Consider the following 18,670-nt stretch of genomic DNA (forward strand, 5'->3'; position numbering starts at 1 on the left):
TGAGAAGCAGCCGGCCACTTCTTCAAAAACCCAGGCGGGGCCGCCTAGATGTATGGACACTCACTTGTAAAAACCCACCCTTGCTTCCTTCTTGACTAGGTCTAACTTGTTTTTTTTTTTTTTTTTTTTTTTTTTTTTTTCGCTTAATGCAGCCGGCCCCCAGGGACTTGACTTGGTTGAGGTAGCCAAGTCTATGGTTAAAGTAGTTCCTCCATCTGACAGGGAGGCGGTCAGGGGTGCCGGCACCCTTGACCTTGATGGGATTTCAGGGGTCCTTGCTGAGGTATACTTAGCATATTTTTGAGCTTTTGAGTTCCGGGACGCCTGTTATCTTTTTTGTATGGAAACTGACGCCTGTTTTTCTTTGTACTTAGGCCCTGCTCCGAGTCAACAGCCTTCGCAAGCCGATTGATCGGAAAAACAAAGAGGTAAAGGCCGCAAAGGCTATGGCCGCCTCCAGCTGTGATAAGGCAATGTTTCAAATTGCCCAAAATGAAGTACTGACCATTGATCTTCTTTATTATCAGGCGCAGGCTACCGCCGCTGTTCGGGCTCAGTTAGAGGCGGCCCAAAAGAAGGTTGACGAGCTGGAGGCGACCGTCACAAACCTTAAGGCCGAGCTGAAATCTCTTCGCCAAAAAATGCACTCTTACGAAGCCATGGAGAAATCTTTGGCCAACGTAAAAGAACGCCTGGTGAACCAAGAGAAGAGTCTTACCCAAGAGCTCTCGGATAAGGCCGAGCAAGAGAAACAAGAGCTCGTCCGGGAGATGGTGGAAGACTCCGCTCAAATCCAGCGCATGACCTGGGAACGACTGTTCCCCAGTGCCGACTTTGCCTCATGGGAAAGAACGTACCGCCAGTGTTCGGAAATATATAATCAACAGATCCTGGCGGCTGCTGAAGAAGAGGCGTTGGACGGTGCGTTGGAGGAGGAAGAGCCGGTTGTGGCGCTTGTGCCACTTGGGGGTAAGGCATCAAAAGAGGGTGCAGCTAAAGCCGAGTCCAGCAAGAAGAGTGCTGACCAGGCGGCAGCTGCTGATACTGAACTGCCCCCTACTTAAGCTTTTAGTATTTTTGCCGTTTGCTTTGTAATTACCCGGCCAGGGGGCCGGGGTTTTGAATATTCTGCTGGTCTTTAATGGCCGGCTCATTTATCAAATTTTTGTTTTGGTTCAAATTTGTCTAAGTATTTTTAATTTGTTCACTAGACCGACTGTTGTGTATGGCCGAACGTTAAGACAGGTACGAATAGTAAGTATGCCGCCTATGCCCCTGGACGACTGGTGGTCTGTTTCCAGGGTAGATGATCAGTCGGCCATTTATTCAATCGGTATTCGAACTATTTATTCAATTTGTCTGACCAAGTAAATAGAATTACCTAGTCGCCAAGGAATTAAGTAGGAAAACAAGCGGCGGGTACCGGTTGTTTCCCTTTATTGCCAATGTCGGCTTTTAACTCGTAATTTGTTAACCTAGCAAGAGTATTGGTTGAGAGCCTTTGTTTATTAAAAACAAGTGGACGACTCATACCTTTTAGGCTCCATACTAAGTTTGAGTGACTATTAAGTTAACATAGGAGTTACTTAGTCTTCGTCACAATCTAGATTGAGTAGTAGAGGTACCAGGCGGCGTAGGCCGGCTAGACCCCTTGATTCGCCAATGTTTGTTGGCTATTAACTCAATAGGTTACTTAGTAGGAATAGGGGTTCGAGTGCCCTTGTTTGTTTAAAACAGGTGGACGACTCAAACTTTTTAGATTCCATACCAAATTTGAAGGAGTGACTATGAGTTAACGTTGGAGTTACTCAGTCGCCGTCACTTTTGTTTGAGAAGTAGAGGTACCAGGCGGCGTAGGCCGGCTAGACCCCTTGATTCGCTAATGTTTGTTGGCTATTAACTCAAGGGTACCCCTGCATTTATCCCAAGTAATACAGGCGGTCATCTGACTCAGATGTCAACTGCTACCACTGGTTTGGTTAGTGATAGAGTTATCCTTGTCTCAAAAACGGCTACGTGGTTGCCCTTGGGGACAGTCGTATAGGTGCCGTGTAATTAGTTTATAGAACAATGTTCCACCCAAAAGGGAGCTGCTCTCTGCGACGAATTTCATCCGGAGGGATGCCGTCGGACGCCTGCTATGATGTTGGGACAGGTCGTATTAGTTTTGTAGATTTGATCAGGTGGCTTGGCGCCTGGTCTGATCATTCGGCCGGTGGCCTTGGTAAGTTCTTGGTGAACGTAAGTGCTAAGTGAAAGAAGGGTAGCCGCCTGTTAGGCACAGGGTCGGCCAGGCCCTAATATTTTTAGCTAAGTGTTTGAGTAAATACTCAATGGAGAGTAGCCGACTGTAAAGGAACAGACGGCATGCCCCTCAGAAGATAGAGTGAAAAACTCAATGGAGAGTAACAGACTGTAAAGGTACAGACGGCATGCCCCTCAGAAGATAGAGTGAAAAACTCAATGGAGGGTAGCCGACTGTAATGGTACAGACGGCATGCTCCTCGTAAGATAGAGTGAAAAACTCAATGGAGGGTAGCCGACTGTAATGGTACAGACGGCATGCTCCTCGTAATACAAAAATTGAATAGTAAGTGCAAACTTTATTAAGTAGCTCTTTACTTTACATCTTTCAGAAGAAATACTTTTTAAGGTTATCTACATTCCAAGTTCGAGGCAACGGTTGTCCGTCTGGTGTTTCCAGACGGTAGGTACCGTCCCTGACTTCCTCATAGATTCGGTAGGGTCCTTCCCAGTTGGGAGTTAGTTTGCCAGACTCATTAGCCCTACCAACTGCTTCCATTTTTCTAAGTACAAAGTCCCCTACTTTGAGTGGACGCCTGTGTACTTTTTTGTTGTATGATCTAGTCATTCTCAGGCGATAGATCTCATGGCGCAAGACAGCATTGCCCCTCTTTTCAGGAAGTGAGTCTAATGCCAGGCGCATGGCTTCCCAGTTTGCCTCTTCGTCATATAGCATTACTCGAAGAGTCGGCTCGTAGTGTTCTATTGGAAGAACAGCTTCCGCACCATAAGTTAGGAGGAATGGAGTTTCTCCAGTCGCCCCTTTTTCAGTCGTCCTAATGGCCCAGAGAACATGTGGTAGTTCATCCGCCCATAGGCCGCCTGCTCGTTCAATCTTTTTCTTGAGACCGTCTGAGATGATTTTATTAAAGGCTTCTACCTGGCCGTTTGCTTGTGGACGGCCGACAGATGCAAAGTAATGTGCAATTCCTTGGTCTCCCAACCAGCTTTTGAGAACAGGCGTCTCAAATTGGGGACCATTATCAAAAACCATAGACATGGGAACCCCGAACCGAGTGATGACGTTTTTCCAAATGAATGAAATTACATCTTTCGTCTTGATTCCCTTTACAGCCTCCGCCTCTACCCATTTAGTGAAGTAGTCAACGGCAACAAGTATATACCTTCTGCCGCCTGTAGCAGGCGTATATGGACCCAGAATGTCCATGCCCCACTTAGCAAACGGTAGTGGGCTGTGAATGGTAGTGAGGTCAGTAGCCGGACGGTGAATTAATTTGCCAAACCTTTGGCACTTGTCACATTTTTTCACCATCTCCATTGCATCTGCTTCCAAGGTAGGCCAAAAGTAGCCCTGCCGCCTTGCCCTTTGAGCAAGCATCCTACCACCTATATGGGAAGCACAGAAACCAGAGTGAAGATCATCTAGTATCTCTCGTCCCTTTTCAGGAGTAACACACTTTAAGAAGGGTTGAAGGTACCCCCTCTTGTGAAGTTCTCCCTGTATCATTTCAAAACAGGAGGCTCGTTTTTTCAGTGCTGCCGCCTGTTGAGGATCATCCGGTAGTGTACCGTTTGTCAGATATGCCCTGATTGAATCCATCCAGGTTGAGCTTCTGTCTAGGATTCCAATAGGGTTTTCCTCGATGCTTCTCTTCTCCATTACTTCCCAAAAAACAGTTCGAGGAGTATCGGAGGAGGCGGATGATGCTAATTTCGAAAGTGCATCTGCTTGGTTGTTTTCTGATCTCGGCACTTGGATCAGATGGAAATCCTCAAGGGAGCCGACTGCTTGTCGGACCGCCTGTAAATACTTGATCATGGCCGGATGAGTTGCTTCGTATTCGCCATTGTACTGACTCACTATCAATTGTGAATCAGAACAGGCGTCTATTTTTCTTGCCCCTGCCGCCTTGCACATGCGGATCCCGGCTAGTAAAGCTTCATATTCTGCCTCATTGTTTGAAGCCTGAAAACTGAAGCGTAGAGCATACTCGAACCTGTCGCCCTCTGGAGATTGACATACGACGCCTGCTCCACAACCGTTTGAAGTAGAGCTTCCGTCCACATATACCTTCCAGACTTGGTCTGGAACTTGAGAGTCAGGAGGACGAGTCATCTCTACAATAAAGTCAGCAAAGGCTTGCCCCTTCACTGCTTTTCTAGGCTCGAAAGTAACTTCGAGGCTCTGTATTTCTATGGCCCATTTGATCATTCGTCCGGACGACTCCATGGTGGTAAGGGGCCGCTTGATTGGTTGGTCGGTATACACGACGACTGCATGTGCCAAAAAGTAGGGCTTCAATTTTTTAACAGCCATGAAGAGTGCAAGACCAAATTTCTCCACTAGGGGATACCTCAACTCGGCATTTTTCAGTACGTGACTGACAAAGTAGACCGGGAGCTGACAGCCGTCCCTTTCAGCTAGGAGCACAGCGCTTAACGCATGATCAGAGACGGCCAGGTACATGTAGAGATCTTCTTTGGGCAAAGGGCTGACCAGCCTCGGCAAGGAATGCAAGTGAACCTTTAATTTCTGGAAGGCGGCCTCAGCATCCGGCCCCCATTCAAACCTTGCCTTTTTCTTAATTGCCTGGAAAAAGTATAGGCATTTGTCGCCTGATCGGCTTAGGAATCTCCCCAAGGCCGCCAGACAACCTGTTAACTTCTGAACCTCTCGGACGGTACGAGGCGACTGCATGTCAATGACCGCCTGTACCTTCTCAGGGTTTGCCTCTATTCCTCTCTGATTGATAAGGAATCCGAGAAATTTCCCAGACTCAACTCCAAATACACATTTCTTGGGATTGAGCATGACTTGGTGCCGCCTGAGTGTGGCGAAAGTTTCTCGGAGGTCCGTTAGATGATCTTTCTGAAGTTTAGTCTTGACAATCATATCATCAATATATGCCTCGACGTTTCTCCCAATCTGATCAAAGAACACTGTGTTTATCATTCGTTGGAAGGTAGCCGGGGCATTCTTAAGACCAAACGGCATGACCGTGTAACAGTATAACCCCTGATCAGTGACGAAGGCCGTCTTCTCCTGATCTTTCTTCCATAAGGGAATTTGATGGAAACCAGAATAGGCGTCCATAAAACTCATCAAGGCATGGCCGGCTGTTGAGTCGACCAGGTTATCAATTTTAGGCAGAGGGTAACTGTCTTTGGGGCACGCCTTGTTCAAGTCTGTGTAGTCTACACACATTCGCCAGGTGCCATTCGGCTTTTTAACAAGCACCACATTTGCAACCCAATCTGGGAAGTAACATTGCCGAATGAACCCTGCATCAAGTAATTTTTTGACTTCGGCGGCTGCCGCCTGACCTCTTTCTTCACCATGGTTCCGCTTCTTTTGCCGTACCGGCTTCTTTTTCGGATCCACAGCGAGTTTGTGTACTGCCAGATCAGGACTAATGCCTGGCATTTCATGGACTTCAAATGCAAAGATGTCCTTGTATTCTTTCAACAGGTTGTGAAAGTCGTCACCAAGGTTTCTCAGAGCAGTCGTCCCAACTTTGACTGTTCGGTCAGGACGGGAGTCGTCTAATATCAGGTCCGCATGCTCACCAGCCGGCTGAGGGCGGAACTCATCCGGCCGCTCCTCTGCCAATGATTGCTATTTTCTTGCTTTTCTTGCGGACTCTGTGTGGGACGCCTTTCTCTTTTTGTCGCCTGTTTCTTGAACAGGCGCTCTCTCCTTGACATTGTCAAGGTCTGTTTTTTCTCCACTTGACCCAGTGGCCATAACAGTGGGCTTGACATCCGAGAGATAGCACTCTCGGGCCATCCTCTGATCTCCCCTTAGGGAGCCGACTGTTCCATTATCCCTTTCAAACTTAAGCAGCATAAGTGACGGGATTATAACAGCCTTGGAATTATTCAGGGTTGGTCGACCCAGAATCATGTTGTAGGCCGAGAGTTCCTCTACCACTAGGAACCGGACTACCATGTGTCGTCCTTCCCCTTTTTCGCCCAGGCGAATGGGTAGATCTACTCGTCCCAGTGGGTGGACGACTCCTCCTCCAAACCCTATTAAAGGGTGGGAGGCCGGATGTATGCAGTCCGTCTGATATTTCAGTTTTGACAGACATTTGCTGCTGATGAGATCTGAGGAGCTCCCGGTATCTATGAGGATTCGGCCAACTCTCTGGTTGGCCACTTTACATTCAATAACGAGAGGGTCGTCATGCGGCCCCCTTATTCCTCCTAGATCCTCTTCAGTGATGACAATCTCAGGAAATGTATATTTGGAAGGCCGTTCTTGGTGAACGGAATTTACATCTAACCGCCTTATATTATCTTTGTTGCCCCTAATAGTGGGGCCGCCTCCTGAGAAGCCACCTGCAATGGTGTAGACGACTGCATCATCTGTATCGGAACTATCGGCCTGTTGATTCTTTTTGGCCGACTGCTTTTTTGAGGAAGTGTTCCCCGTAGATTTCTTGACATAAGTGTCAAGATCACCTTGATCAGCCAAGCGGTCTAGGTACCGCATGAGACTGATGCAGTCATTGGTGTGATGACCAACGTCATCATGATAAGCACAGATTTTGTCTTGGTTCCGGTTGCTTGCAGAACCCTTCATGGGGAGCGGCTTCTCAATTGAGAACCGTCCCGTTATTTCTTTTAGGATAAACTGGTTATCCTTGTTAAACACATACTTTGGGGAGTATGGTTTGAATTCTTTTTTCTTTTTCTGAGTCGGCTGTTTAGAGGAGTCAGCCGCCCAGACCTCTTTTCTTTTCTCATCTTTGTTGGACGACTGTTTCTGTCGTCCCTCTCTTTTGTCGAACCTCTTCCCGTCCGACTGTTTTATCGTACACAGATCAGTCGCCTGTATATAGGCTTCTGCTTCAATCAAGGCCTCTTGAAGAGTCGCCACCCTTTTTCGAACTAAATCAAATTTAAAGGTAGACCCGTCTTTGAGACCTCTAAAAAAGTCAGTATAAGCTACCTCATCCGGTAACCCTTGAATCTGTATTCTCATCAGGTTGAACCGCCTGATGTAAGAACGAAGCCCCTCCTTCTCGCCCTGCTGAATTGTTCCCAAATCAAGGGTCGTTTTCTTCGCAGGGATGTTCATAGCGAAGTTGGAGGCAAATAAGTAAGCAAGCGTCCTGAAGCTGTTTACACAACCAGTCGGCAGGTTGCCGAACCATTGCTGTGCAATTCCCTTGAGAGTCGCTGGGAAACACTTGCACCAAGTGGGATCATCCAACCCTTGAAGGTACATCAGGTTGGTGAATGCCATCAGATGGTCTTCTGGGTTAGTAGTGCCGTCATAGGCGCCTACTAGAACATTTTTTACTTTGGCCGGCTGAGCGGCTTCAGTAATTTCCTTGGAGAAGGCCGACGGCTGTTCACCAAGTCTAAGCAGCCGTAGCTGCCAGTCCATAGGTTGGACGTTTTTTGCTGCAGGTCCACCAAATGGAGGTGGCTGCATAAAATACTGTTGTTGCGGCACAAATGGTAAGTTTGGTACCGCCTGGGCACTATGAAAGCCGGACTGACGGGAGGTGCCGCCTGACTGACTCTCATGGTACGACTGAGTATGCCTCATTGAGGCATTTCGCAAACTGTCTTGAAAATTTGAAGTAGAAGCCGACTCTGATAATCGGTCACTCTTCTTCTGCTCTAGCAGGAGCCGAGCATCTGTGAACGTTTGCTTTGACCCGTCCGCCTGAATATGACGAACCGGTTTCCTATTTCCCGTAGGATAACGGAGTTTTGTGAAATCAAGGGCAGGTGGCTCCCGTTTCTTGGATTTAGGATGGGGAGTCGCCTCTCGCCCTTGAACTGGCTTCCTCTTCAGTGAAGTGGAAGGTTTCTTGGCCGACTGCTCTTTGACTGAAGCAGGCGGTTTTTTGTTGATCAACTCTTGAATCTCTCCCTTGAAGTCCCTCATGAAGGTCATGAGTTCGTTCCTTGTGATGGGAGTAGACCCATCAGTCGGCTGTTGCCGAGCAAGCGGTGCGCCTGCTGGCTCGCTTCCTGTTTGAAGATGCTCCCGTTCTCTCCTTTCGGTATGGCGGGTACGTCGGGCCCTTAGGGTCCCGTCTGGAGCTGTATGAGTTTCAACTTCAAATTCACTTTCGGTATCATGGTCCGACTGAACTTGAGGGTCGTCTAGGGGACGCCTCTCTTCTGGAGTCGGTACAGACTTGGATGCCATCTCTGAAGTACTCTCCCCACAGACGGCGCCAAATGTTTCAGGGTTTTCTGATGTCCTGCGGGAGAGTTACAATTCCGAGACTGGAACCGGACGCCTGTACCTGCAAAATAACGGAGACTCCTGAGAGCTCCGCCTCCAACGGTCAAGTTAGTACCTGATTAAGGAGTGATTAATACAGAAATTAAAGTAATGAGATCTCTCTAGGTGAGAGTGCTTAGTGTTGGTAATCTGCGTCGTTAGCGAGATTCGCCGGTTGTTGATGTTCCGTAATAACTCTGTTCTTCTCTGCTTGATTACTTTTTTCCCTCCTTAATTAATGAGGATTAATTGAGTATTTATAGCCTTGAGAAGCGTGCCACTCTCTAGGTTTAAGGTAAACCTAGGGCTGATCGGGCCTCTAGACTAAATTGGGCCTTGATGGCCGGTTTTCCCATTTGGCATGGGTGGACACGTGGCGTGTCTAAATTGGTCCGTAGAGGACGTATCTGTGATTGACACGTGGCAGGCTCCTGTTGGCCTTCGTGAAGGACACGTGGCGGAACCTGGTTGGTCCACTTGTCAGACGGTGATTGGTGGATAAAAATCCCCTAATCAAAACTATTGCATCATTGGAAAAAAGGTTTGAACAATATGAATCGTATGAGAATATCTTTGGCTTTTTGTTCAATTCTGATAAATTGCATGCAATGGATGATGAGAAACTTTTATCTTGTTGTTTTAATTTTGAAAGTGCTCTTAAGAAAGGTGAGGTTTCTGATGTTGATGGAGAGGATTTATTTGTTGAGTTAACATGGTTTAGAGAGTTTTAACCCAAGGAGAAAATGAGAGCAATATTGATTTATTAAATTTTTTAAAACGATATACTTGCTTCCCAAATGCAACAACTGCATGTAGGATATTATTAACAATTCCTGCAACTGTTGCTTCTGCAGAACGGAGTTTTCAAAGTTAAAGTTGCTGAAATCGTACTTAAGGAAGACCATGTCACAAGAAAGATTAAATGGACTCGTTTTGATGGCAATTGAATTTGATCTTTTAGATGAAGTCGATATAGAGAATGTCATCGATGATTTTGCTACAAAACATGCAAAAAGAGCTACTCTTTTTAAGTGATTTCTTGGATTTTAATTTAATTTTGACGAATTTTCTGATGTAATGAATTCTTTTATCAAATAAAAATTGGGTATTAAATTTATTGAGTAAAAGGCCCCATTTTGAAAAGTTGAACAGGATCCCATAAATAATTTGCAATTTTAGCCCCGACACTGACTATACCTTTGACAACATGGTCATTTCATTCTTTTTTACTTGCATTATTTATACATTTATATAATCTACAAGTTCAATTTTGATCATATTGTAATTTAAAATATAGAATGAAATCAAAGTTACATAGGATCTTAAATATTGCTACATCACTAACTCCCTTGGTCCCTCCTTGACCAATCGCTAGGAGAGTTTATCATTAGATCCCTATATTTCACTCTTGATATTGTTTCAAGTTTCAACTCTCACATTTGACTTTATCAAGAGTTGTATTGAGAGAGCACATATTTTTGGAGATTAACATGTGGGATTAGCAACAAATTAGAGAGAAATTGTCAAAACCATATCAACGAAATTGAAATGGAGCAATATTAATATTCAAATGGACGAACAAAAAATAAAATTTGGGTATATCTTTCAAAGACACATAGAGTACCACAAAGCAATCATACTAGAAACACTACTCTGAAATAATAGAGGGAATTATAATACAAGTACTTATTTAGTGAAATTATTTTCTCTTGAAAATAAGCATTCTGTTGAAAATAAATGTACAACCCTTTTCTGGTAGTAGAAGTTATGATGGTTGTTGGCAATCCTTCCTAAAAGGAGAGGATTGTGTCATTTATTATGCTATAAAGGTAACTTAACAGTTTTGGTATGGATGCTAAATTTTGGAGTTTTAAGTATACTTTGTTCTGCACTATGAATTGCATCATGTTGTATACATTACTAGATATTTCATAAGCTCTAAATTAGGCTACATTAGAGGAGATAAAGAATTCATCCCTAGGATTTTTTTTATGAACATGAATTGTACTCTTCATATTTACTTAAAGCAGGTACTCACCACATGCGTGGCAGATTGGTAGTGGGTCGTTAGGACTATGCCATGGCCTCTAGGTTGTGGCATGATTCGTGAAGGTTGTATCGTGTTGTATTGTGTCATGACTTATGTCTTGCCAAGTGGATGTGCCATCCCTTAAGCTACTCTGTATTTTGTTCACCGGTCTTTTTTGTTTTTTTTTTTTTTTTTTTTTAAAAAAAATTTAGAGCGATTTTGACCTCTTTCCGAACCGTGCCTACATCTTACTACCGTGCTAGGTGGACCTGTGACTTTCCTCCGCCAACCTGGCTCGCTTACACAACTACACAAGTTCGCCTAGCTAATAATTTGTGCTTAGTACTTGCTGAAATTATATGCTATGTGTAGATGAATACAAGTACCAAATTACGAAGCATACAAGTATATTCTTCGCCACTACAACTCTACAACAAATTGAATAATGCAAGTTTGATTTAATTTGTTGATATAAATGATATGCTCTTTGAACCGTACCCATGCAGAATATACTTCAATTCGTACATACATTTGAGTGACCTTTTGTTACGGGAATGGACGTCCTTAATCAATTGGCCACATCTCTCTTTTTAATCGACTATACTTCTCATTTTGATTTTACCACCCGGCCTATCCCTCCGGCCCCAACCAAAACAAAAAATGAGAACATTAAACGCTCAAAAAGAAGATAGAATATAAAATATTTCAAACACTTCAAATATCAATTTAAACTTTTAATTGAGTTGGTATATTCTCTATCAAGTTTATAACACAATACAACATTAACCACAATACCATGTACAATCAATACGCTACTGCGCTACATATCCCATTTCGGCTATCTAAATTCATGATTTTATTTCTTCTCTACAACTAATACAAAGTAATATTTTGCAATTAACGTACAATTCACACTTAAAACTTCAAGATGAGGATTATTCTAAAATTACAAAGAGAACAAATACATTAGGATATATATTAAATTATACAAAAAATAAAAAGAAAAAAAACTACGTAACATTAATTAGTTAAAATGAAATGCATGAGAATATTACAAGTATTAATTTAAGTTAATTACCATAAGATTTAAGGGTGGCACCACAAAATGAGCAAATAATAGCTTTCCAATACTTGAAATAGAAAGGGACGAAACAAAATCGGGTGGCCGTCTTCATATCCGCCACTCTCGCCGCCGCACCACACCGCGAACACATCCCCGCAACCGGCCTTTGGCTTTGCATTTCCCTCTTTTGGTCCACTAAAAAACATGAAAACTCCATTTTTCTTATGACTTGTTAAATAAAGTACAAGTTCTTTTGCTACTCTCTTTTATCTTGTACTAGTATTTTGTTTTAGCTTATTAAACTACTGTAAATTTGGTTGTATATTTGGAGTGTCCTAGTAAAAAGCATTTATTTATAGGAGTTATTATCACGTTACCTCCTTGGGGGTGGGGACGTGGGGTATAATGTATGATAATTCTAGGTAAAAGTTTGTTTGATGAGATGTATGAACTATTCAAGATTAGTTTCCATTAGAATTTGTAAGCTTTATCTAGTTTTGAAGTTTGAGGAGATAAGAATGTATCAAGGAGGTATTGTAGTGTAGCTAGTGGTATAGATTGTGATAACTATGAGTCTATGATGACACCTTCTAGAAGGTCGATTTTAATCTCGATGTTTTATTTTTGCTGAATTTAACTTATTTTTGCTGAATTTAACTTATTAGCTCTGTTTAACTTATTTCCTTCTTAATTTGTTTTTATTTTTTTTGTACTTGAATATAAAAAAAAATATTACTTTTACCGAAGGTAACTACAAAATACAATTACAAGGTTTAACCGTCAGCTTGAATCCTAATGTTAAAACAAGGGTAGAACGAATCCAAGGGTGTTTGATGATGTAATTGGGCCTCTTGGTGGTCCTTGAGAAAAGACAACCCAAAATAGGACATGTATATATAAAAAAGATGATCTAGAAAGTTTCCTTAACCTAGAGGAAGAATGAATTATGCAAATTTCCTCCTTATTATCATGAAAATGTAATTTCTTTGTTGTTGTAAACCAATTTAATTTTCACTTTTAATTATACTTGCCTCAAAGTACAAATTTCTAGTATATATGTTCATATGACCAATATTGTGCATGTATAATACAAATGACAAATACTTTTGTAGTGACCTATTTTAATTCGAATGACTTTATTTAACGATCATAAATCGTTAAACTTTCAGTATTTTCATGTGATTTTTGACAATAACTGATTAAGAATTGATCGATAAACAAGATAAGTTAATCCAAACTACATATGTCCCTATCCTATTTTGGATAGGTGGTAGCTATGGTAAGGTAGACAAAGGAATTGAAAGAGAGGAAGAAAGTAGAGGATAGGCAACAAAGCAAAATCACAAGGAGTAGAATATAGAGCAATTACGAATTTTCCTACTTCATTGTCTTGTAGGGAATCCAATAATTACATATTTACATTATATCGTGTTAACATTAGAAGGTGTGAATGTTATGGTCAAATCTTAATAACAACATAGTTTTAATAGGTCAATATGTGCAATTGTGCATCAAGACCTCCCATAAAACTCTTGATTTTGAACTACAATAAATTATTGTAATTCCGTCTCATATAATATATGATGAAATATTAAAAGAAGCTCATAAACCCATTGTACTTGAATGTTACATATAATCTTATTAGGATGACATAAAAAGAAAGATAATACGAGTACCACTCTAAAACAGCTAACTATGCTTCAAAGTTTGCATGAAAATAATTAATTTATTACAAAAAGAGAGTGAAATAATGAAATACTAGCCAAGTTGGCCATATCTTTTCATTAGTGAAATGATTAATGAAAGAAGGTCGATGCAACTGCACAAAACTTGTTGGCGGCAAATTCAGTTTGGGTTTGCAGTTAACAGTTTCCTCTCTCGGGAACTGGCACGTGACCTCAACACTTTGGAGCTCTATCTCTGTACTGTAGCTAGTTTATCGTACGACTCTCGGAAGGAAAAAAAAAAAAAAAAAACAGAAAAAAAGAAAAGAAAAGTTGAAGCATTACTGAAGCAATTAATACAACAACTTAGACATTAATTGAATGTCACCCTTTTAACTTACAACTGTATAAAGCTAGGTGGTATCGCGGTTTGTAACAATTGTATGAAAGTCTAGTCTTTTTCTCTAAGTTTTATCACGACTAAAACATATCTGTGCTATTGTGTTTATGCACAAGGACGACAAGGTATATTAATTTGGTACATTTTCGATTTTTATTATTAATAAAATTTTTCTAGTAGTGGAACTATGGAGGTTATTGAATACCAGAATATGTTTGAGAGTTAATAAAAGTTGATCGAGTATTAAAAGTTTGGAGGTCTTAGTTGAATTTGAAAAATTGACTCCTCGACATTCGATAAAAGATCACATAGTTATTATTTTTTTTTTTTTGAAGAAATCACGAAGTTATTAAAATTTAAATAAAGAATAAATTTCACGATTTTTTATTATTATTTTTTTTATAGGTACTGTTTGGGTCCAATTTAGTCCAATTGGGCCTAGGCATTAAATGATCCAATTAAAAGCCCAAGGTCAAGGTTCAACTCTCCAATTGTGTTAAAGTCAAAGGTCAGCCCTCAAAGCAAGCCAATTGGGCTAAGGCCCAACTTCTCCATGTATGAAGAGGTATAAAAGCCATAAATATTCATATATTCAGAGATTCATTCATAGATTCATATATTCTCATATACTCAAAAAAAAGCCTCAAGCAACAAATTCTCTTGCATAGTGTTCTCTTTCTACACATTATACTGACTTTAGCATCGGAGGGGCCTTCCTCGGCAACACCCCCGAGGCTAGTTTACGTGTGTTTACTGTGCAGGAAACCTTCGGCCCAACATAACTTGGACCGAATCCAGTCTTCTCCGTTTCAGCGGACCTTCGGCAAGGTCCCATTGTTTTCACCCGAAACAATTTGGCGCCGTCTGTGGGGAAGACTTTCAAAAATCTTTAAGCCAAATTTCTAACCAAGATCATCTTGCAATTATCTTAGTAGCAATGGCTAAGAACCGCAAGAGCAAAAGCCTCCGTCAAGGAGCGGGCGAAAAGCCTAAAATCCCTACACCATCACCCTCGCCGGACCGGAACTCTCCCAAGGGTGCCAGCTCGGGGGGAGGATCATATAAGGAGGATTCCCTTTCTCCCGTAATTCATGACTCTCATCATAGGCCGAGTCACTCTCGGTCTAGCAGGGGTGAGTCCGATCATAGGACACATTCAGTGCCCCAAAGCCAACCATCGGCTGTGCGCCCTCATTCCCATACTCGGCCGAGGACCCCTTTGACGGGGCCCAGCTCGGAAGAGGTGGCAAGAGCGCTGGCAGTACTCATGGAGGCGATGAGGGCACAAAATATGCCACTACCTCGTGATCGAACTCCTCCGCATACCCGGCATCAGCGGAGGAAGTTAGACCATGATGGTGGGAAGCTTCCTTCCTTCCGGGAACTGGAAGAGTGGGAAGAGGATACCTGGAAGAATGAAAAAGAGAGGAAAAAGAACCCTCAATTTTTAAAAGGATCCTCATCCTCACGACCAGAAATGCATAAGAGCAGCAGCTCAGCTTCTCGGCCAGAATCTACTCACCGAGAACCTGAGACTGTTCGCCGAAGCGTCCTCGACCGACTCGGCGGCAAGGAATCGAGCGTGCGCAGTCGCCTCTCGTTCCCTGCAGCCGAGGCCCAGACTTCCCAGCCAGGGACGAAAACCACTCCTACCTCTCTAAGAGGGCGGAGCGCGGTCCCTTCGGCCAGGAACAAGGGCAAGGCCGTTATGCTACCCGCCAGTTCACCATTCGAGCAATGTATACTGGAAGAGCGCGTGCCCACGGTTAAAATACCGTCGCACATCACATATGATGGGACCTCGGATCCGAAGGATCATGTGGCCTCGTATGAGACTCATATGCATCTTTGCCCCAGATCCGAAGCGACTTGGTGCAAATATTTCCCAACCACTCTCAAGGGGGTCGCGCAAGCGTGGATCTCCAAGGGAGTAAAGCAAGGCTCCATAACAGGGTGGGATGATCTGTCCTCCAAATTTAGGAGCAAGTTTTCCACGGCAAACCCCCGAGAGAAGACTACTGCAGAACTCATGAGTCTGCAACAGGGGGAAACCGAAAGCCTCCGAGACTATCTGACCCGTTTCAGTAACGAGTCATCCAGCGTCTCTCAGCTGGACCAGGGGCTAGCCGTTTTTGCGATGCAGAATGGCCTTCAGCCCGGAAAGTTCCTAGACTTCATGGTCATGCATACCCCGCAGACCTTGGAGGAAGCTCTGAATGCCTCGGATAAGTTCATCCGAGCCGAAGAATGGAACAAAGCGAAAACCCAACCTCAATTTGGGGGAGGGAAACAAAGACAAATACCCTTGTCTGAAGGCCAAGGCCATAAGTCAAAGGGAAAGTCAAAGGCCTCGGAGCAATCTTCGGCCAGCGACCCAAAGAAGGAAAGATCTGCCTCATACACAGGCAGATACGAGTCCTACACTCCGCTCTCTCTTCCACGCGCCAAAATTTACAGCGTGACGAAGGAAGAGCAGAGTTACCGAAAGCCGAGACCACTCCCAGAGTGGTATCAGCGAAAAAATAAAAATCAGTGGTGCGAGTTCCATGAGTCTTCGGGACACAACACTGAGGAGTGTATCCAACCGAAGGACCAGATAGAGGACATGGTCCGGAAGGGATACTTGAAAAAATACATCGCGGATCACCGCGAGAAAAAAGAATCCGAGAAGTCAGCAAAAGACTCTCGGCAAGACCTCGACTTCCCCCGGAAAAACAGTAAAAAGCCGGAGGGGAAATTCCCTCCGATCAATGTTATCTCGGGAGGAATATACTCTCGGAGGGAGCACAAGCGACACCTTAGAGCTTTGACTCACCAGGTGAACAACGCTGACATTCAATCTCCCCAGTCGCCGGTGCCGAACATGACGTTCACAGCCGCCGACTGCCGGGGGATTACGTTCCCTCACGAGGATCCGTTGGTGATCATCGCCACGGTGGCCAACCACGAATTTGAAAAATTGACTCCTCGACATTCGATAAAAGATCACATAGTTATTATTTTTTTTTTTTTTGAAGAAATCACGAAGTTATTAAAATTTAAATAATAAATTTCACGATTTTTTATTATTTTTTTTTTTATAGGTACAAAACAAAAGATGAGCAATAACCCATGGTTTAGTCGAGTATTTTTCCTTCCAAGATATATATATATATATATATTGAAAATCCTTATATATATATATATGTGATAACATATATATTGAAAATCCTTGTTAATTCAAACTTAATTATGTCATTGTCGAAGATGACACGTACGTTTATTGTACAACCAATTAAGCAGGAACTAGAAATAGTTCCTAACATTCATAATAATTTATCGAATTGTAACATGTTATGTCATTAATTAACTTTGTACATAATGAATTAATACCTGAGGCGTATTTAAGAAACTGTAACCAGGACACAATATTACACTTTATGTTAAAACTTCACTTTCACCATTAAAAGAGCTTAGAACTCAGAAGAATTTGTACAAAGGTTTCGATGAAGAAGGAGGAAAAATCAAAGAGAATTAGTTGAGGGTAATTACAATGAATTTATTACAGCTTTGCATGACTTAAATAGTCAGCATTTAATAGAGAAAGCAAAGCAAGAAAATACAGCTGGAAATTATAATATAATAGAATTCTGTTAGGCTATTTTGGGTTGAAGACGAGCTGGACTTCCATGCTGTGAGCTGGGCTCATCACTATTCTCAACACCCCCCCCCCCCCCGCAAGCTGGACTGTGGAATGAATAGGCCAAGCTTGGACAACAACTCTGCAAACTGAGCTAAAGGAAGGATCTTTGTAAAAATATCAGCAAGCTGTGATTTTGTTGGCAAGTAAGTCAACTGAATTAGCCCTTCAAGAAATCTTTCCCTAGTAAAGTGACAATCAATGTCTATGTGCTTGGTGCGCTCATGGAAGACAGGGTTCTTGGCTATATGAACAGCAGACTAGTTGTCACAATGAAGTGTGACAGGTTGCAAATTAGAACACCAAGTTCGGACAGCAACCTAACTACCCAAGTAACTTCAGCAGCAGCAGAGGCCATTGCCCTATACTCTGATTCTGAGGATGATTTAGACATTGTTGGTTGTTTCTTGGACTTCCAACTGATGGGAGAAGAACCAAGTAGCAACACATAACCAGAAATACTTTTCCTGGAATCAGAGCATGATGCCCAATCGGAATCAATTAATGCCTGCAAAGTAAGAGCATCAGAACCTTTTAACAAAATCCCTTGTCCTGTAGTGTGAGCCACATATCTAAGAGTATGTTGAAGAGCTTCCATATGAGTTGTTCTTGGATTTTGCATGAACTGGCTCAAAGTCTGAACACTGTAAGAAAGATCTGGCCTGGTGTTTGTTAAGAAGTTTAGTTTTCCAACCAAACTTCTGTAAAGAGTAACATCAGAAAGCAACACTCCATCATCAGTTGCAAGTTTTTGATGTTGAGGCAAAGGAGTAACTGCACTTTTTCTCAAAGGAAAATTACACTCAGCAAAAGTTCTCGAGTAAACTTCTTTTGAGTTAAGGGAAAACCATCTGGCATATAACTGACCTCAATTCCCAGGAAAAAACTTAGCTTTCCCAAGTCTTTAATGCTGAAAATCTTGTCTAAATGAAACTTGAGATCAGATATTGTATCAACACCATCCCCTGTCAAGATAATATCATCCATATATATGGCTGCAATTATGACCTTCCCAACAACTCTCTTTATAAACAATGATGCATCACTATGAGACTGAGAGAACCCAAGCTTTCTCAGTTCAACAACCAACCTAGCAAACCACTGTCTGGAAGCTTGTTTTAAGCCATATAAGGATTTCTTCAGCTTGCAGATCTTACTAGGAAGACCATTCATTTCTTCAGGAAGAGTCATGTATATTTCTTCATTGAGTTCTCCATGTAGAAAAGCATCATTTACATCTAATTGATGCATATCCAATTTCTTGCAAGCTGCCAAAGCTGTAACACATCTGATTGTAGTCATTTTGACTATAGGGGAAAA

The 18,670-nt window shown here is 42.5% G+C and overlaps 2 protein-coding genes across 2 annotated transcripts; both read right to left on the minus strand.

Annotated features, from left to right (window-relative positions):
• Window positions 1-11,267: 11,267 nt before the first annotated feature.
• LOC110693324 lies at window positions 11,268-12,326 on the minus strand. Its single transcript, XM_021870477.1, has one exon. The coding sequence runs from the start codon at window positions 11,822-11,824 to the stop codon at window positions 11,615-11,617; it is 210 nt and encodes a 69-aa protein (XP_021726169.1). The 5' UTR covers window positions 11,825-12,326; the 3' UTR covers window positions 11,268-11,614.
• A 5,268-nt stretch (window positions 12,327-17,594) lies between these two features.
• On the minus strand, window positions 17,595-18,652 carry LOC110693297 (uncharacterized mitochondrial protein AtMg00810-like). The gene is made up of 2 exons (XM_021870454.1): window positions 18,199-18,652; window positions 17,595-18,124 (listed from the first exon to the last, which is right to left on the minus strand). The coding sequence occupies exons 1-2, from the start codon at window positions 18,650-18,652 to the stop codon at window positions 17,595-17,597; spliced, it is 984 nt and encodes a 327-aa protein (XP_021726146.1).
• Between the last annotated feature and the right edge of the window lie 18 nt (window positions 18,653-18,670).

This window comes from Chenopodium quinoa, unplaced genomic scaffold (genome assembly GCF_001683475.1).
Source record: "Chenopodium quinoa cultivar QQ74 unplaced genomic scaffold, ASM168347v1, whole genome shotgun sequence".
NCBI lineage: Eukaryota > Viridiplantae > Streptophyta > Magnoliopsida > Caryophyllales > Amaranthaceae > Chenopodium > Chenopodium quinoa.

Bases quoted from the DNA above. Each gene is read 5' to 3' on its own strand.
- LOC110693324 (XM_021870477.1), bottom strand. From the start codon at position 11,824: ATGGAGTTTTCATGTTTTTTAGTGGACCAAAAGAGGGAAATGCAAAGC.
- LOC110693297 (XM_021870454.1), bottom strand. From the start codon at position 18,652: ATGACTACAATCAGATGTGTTACAGCTTTGGCAGCTTGCAAGAAATTG. The intron at 18,125-18,198 runs GTTTTCCCTTAA...GAAAAAGTGCAG, and splicing joins GGTCAGTTATATGCCAGATG to TTACTCCTTTGCCTCAACAT.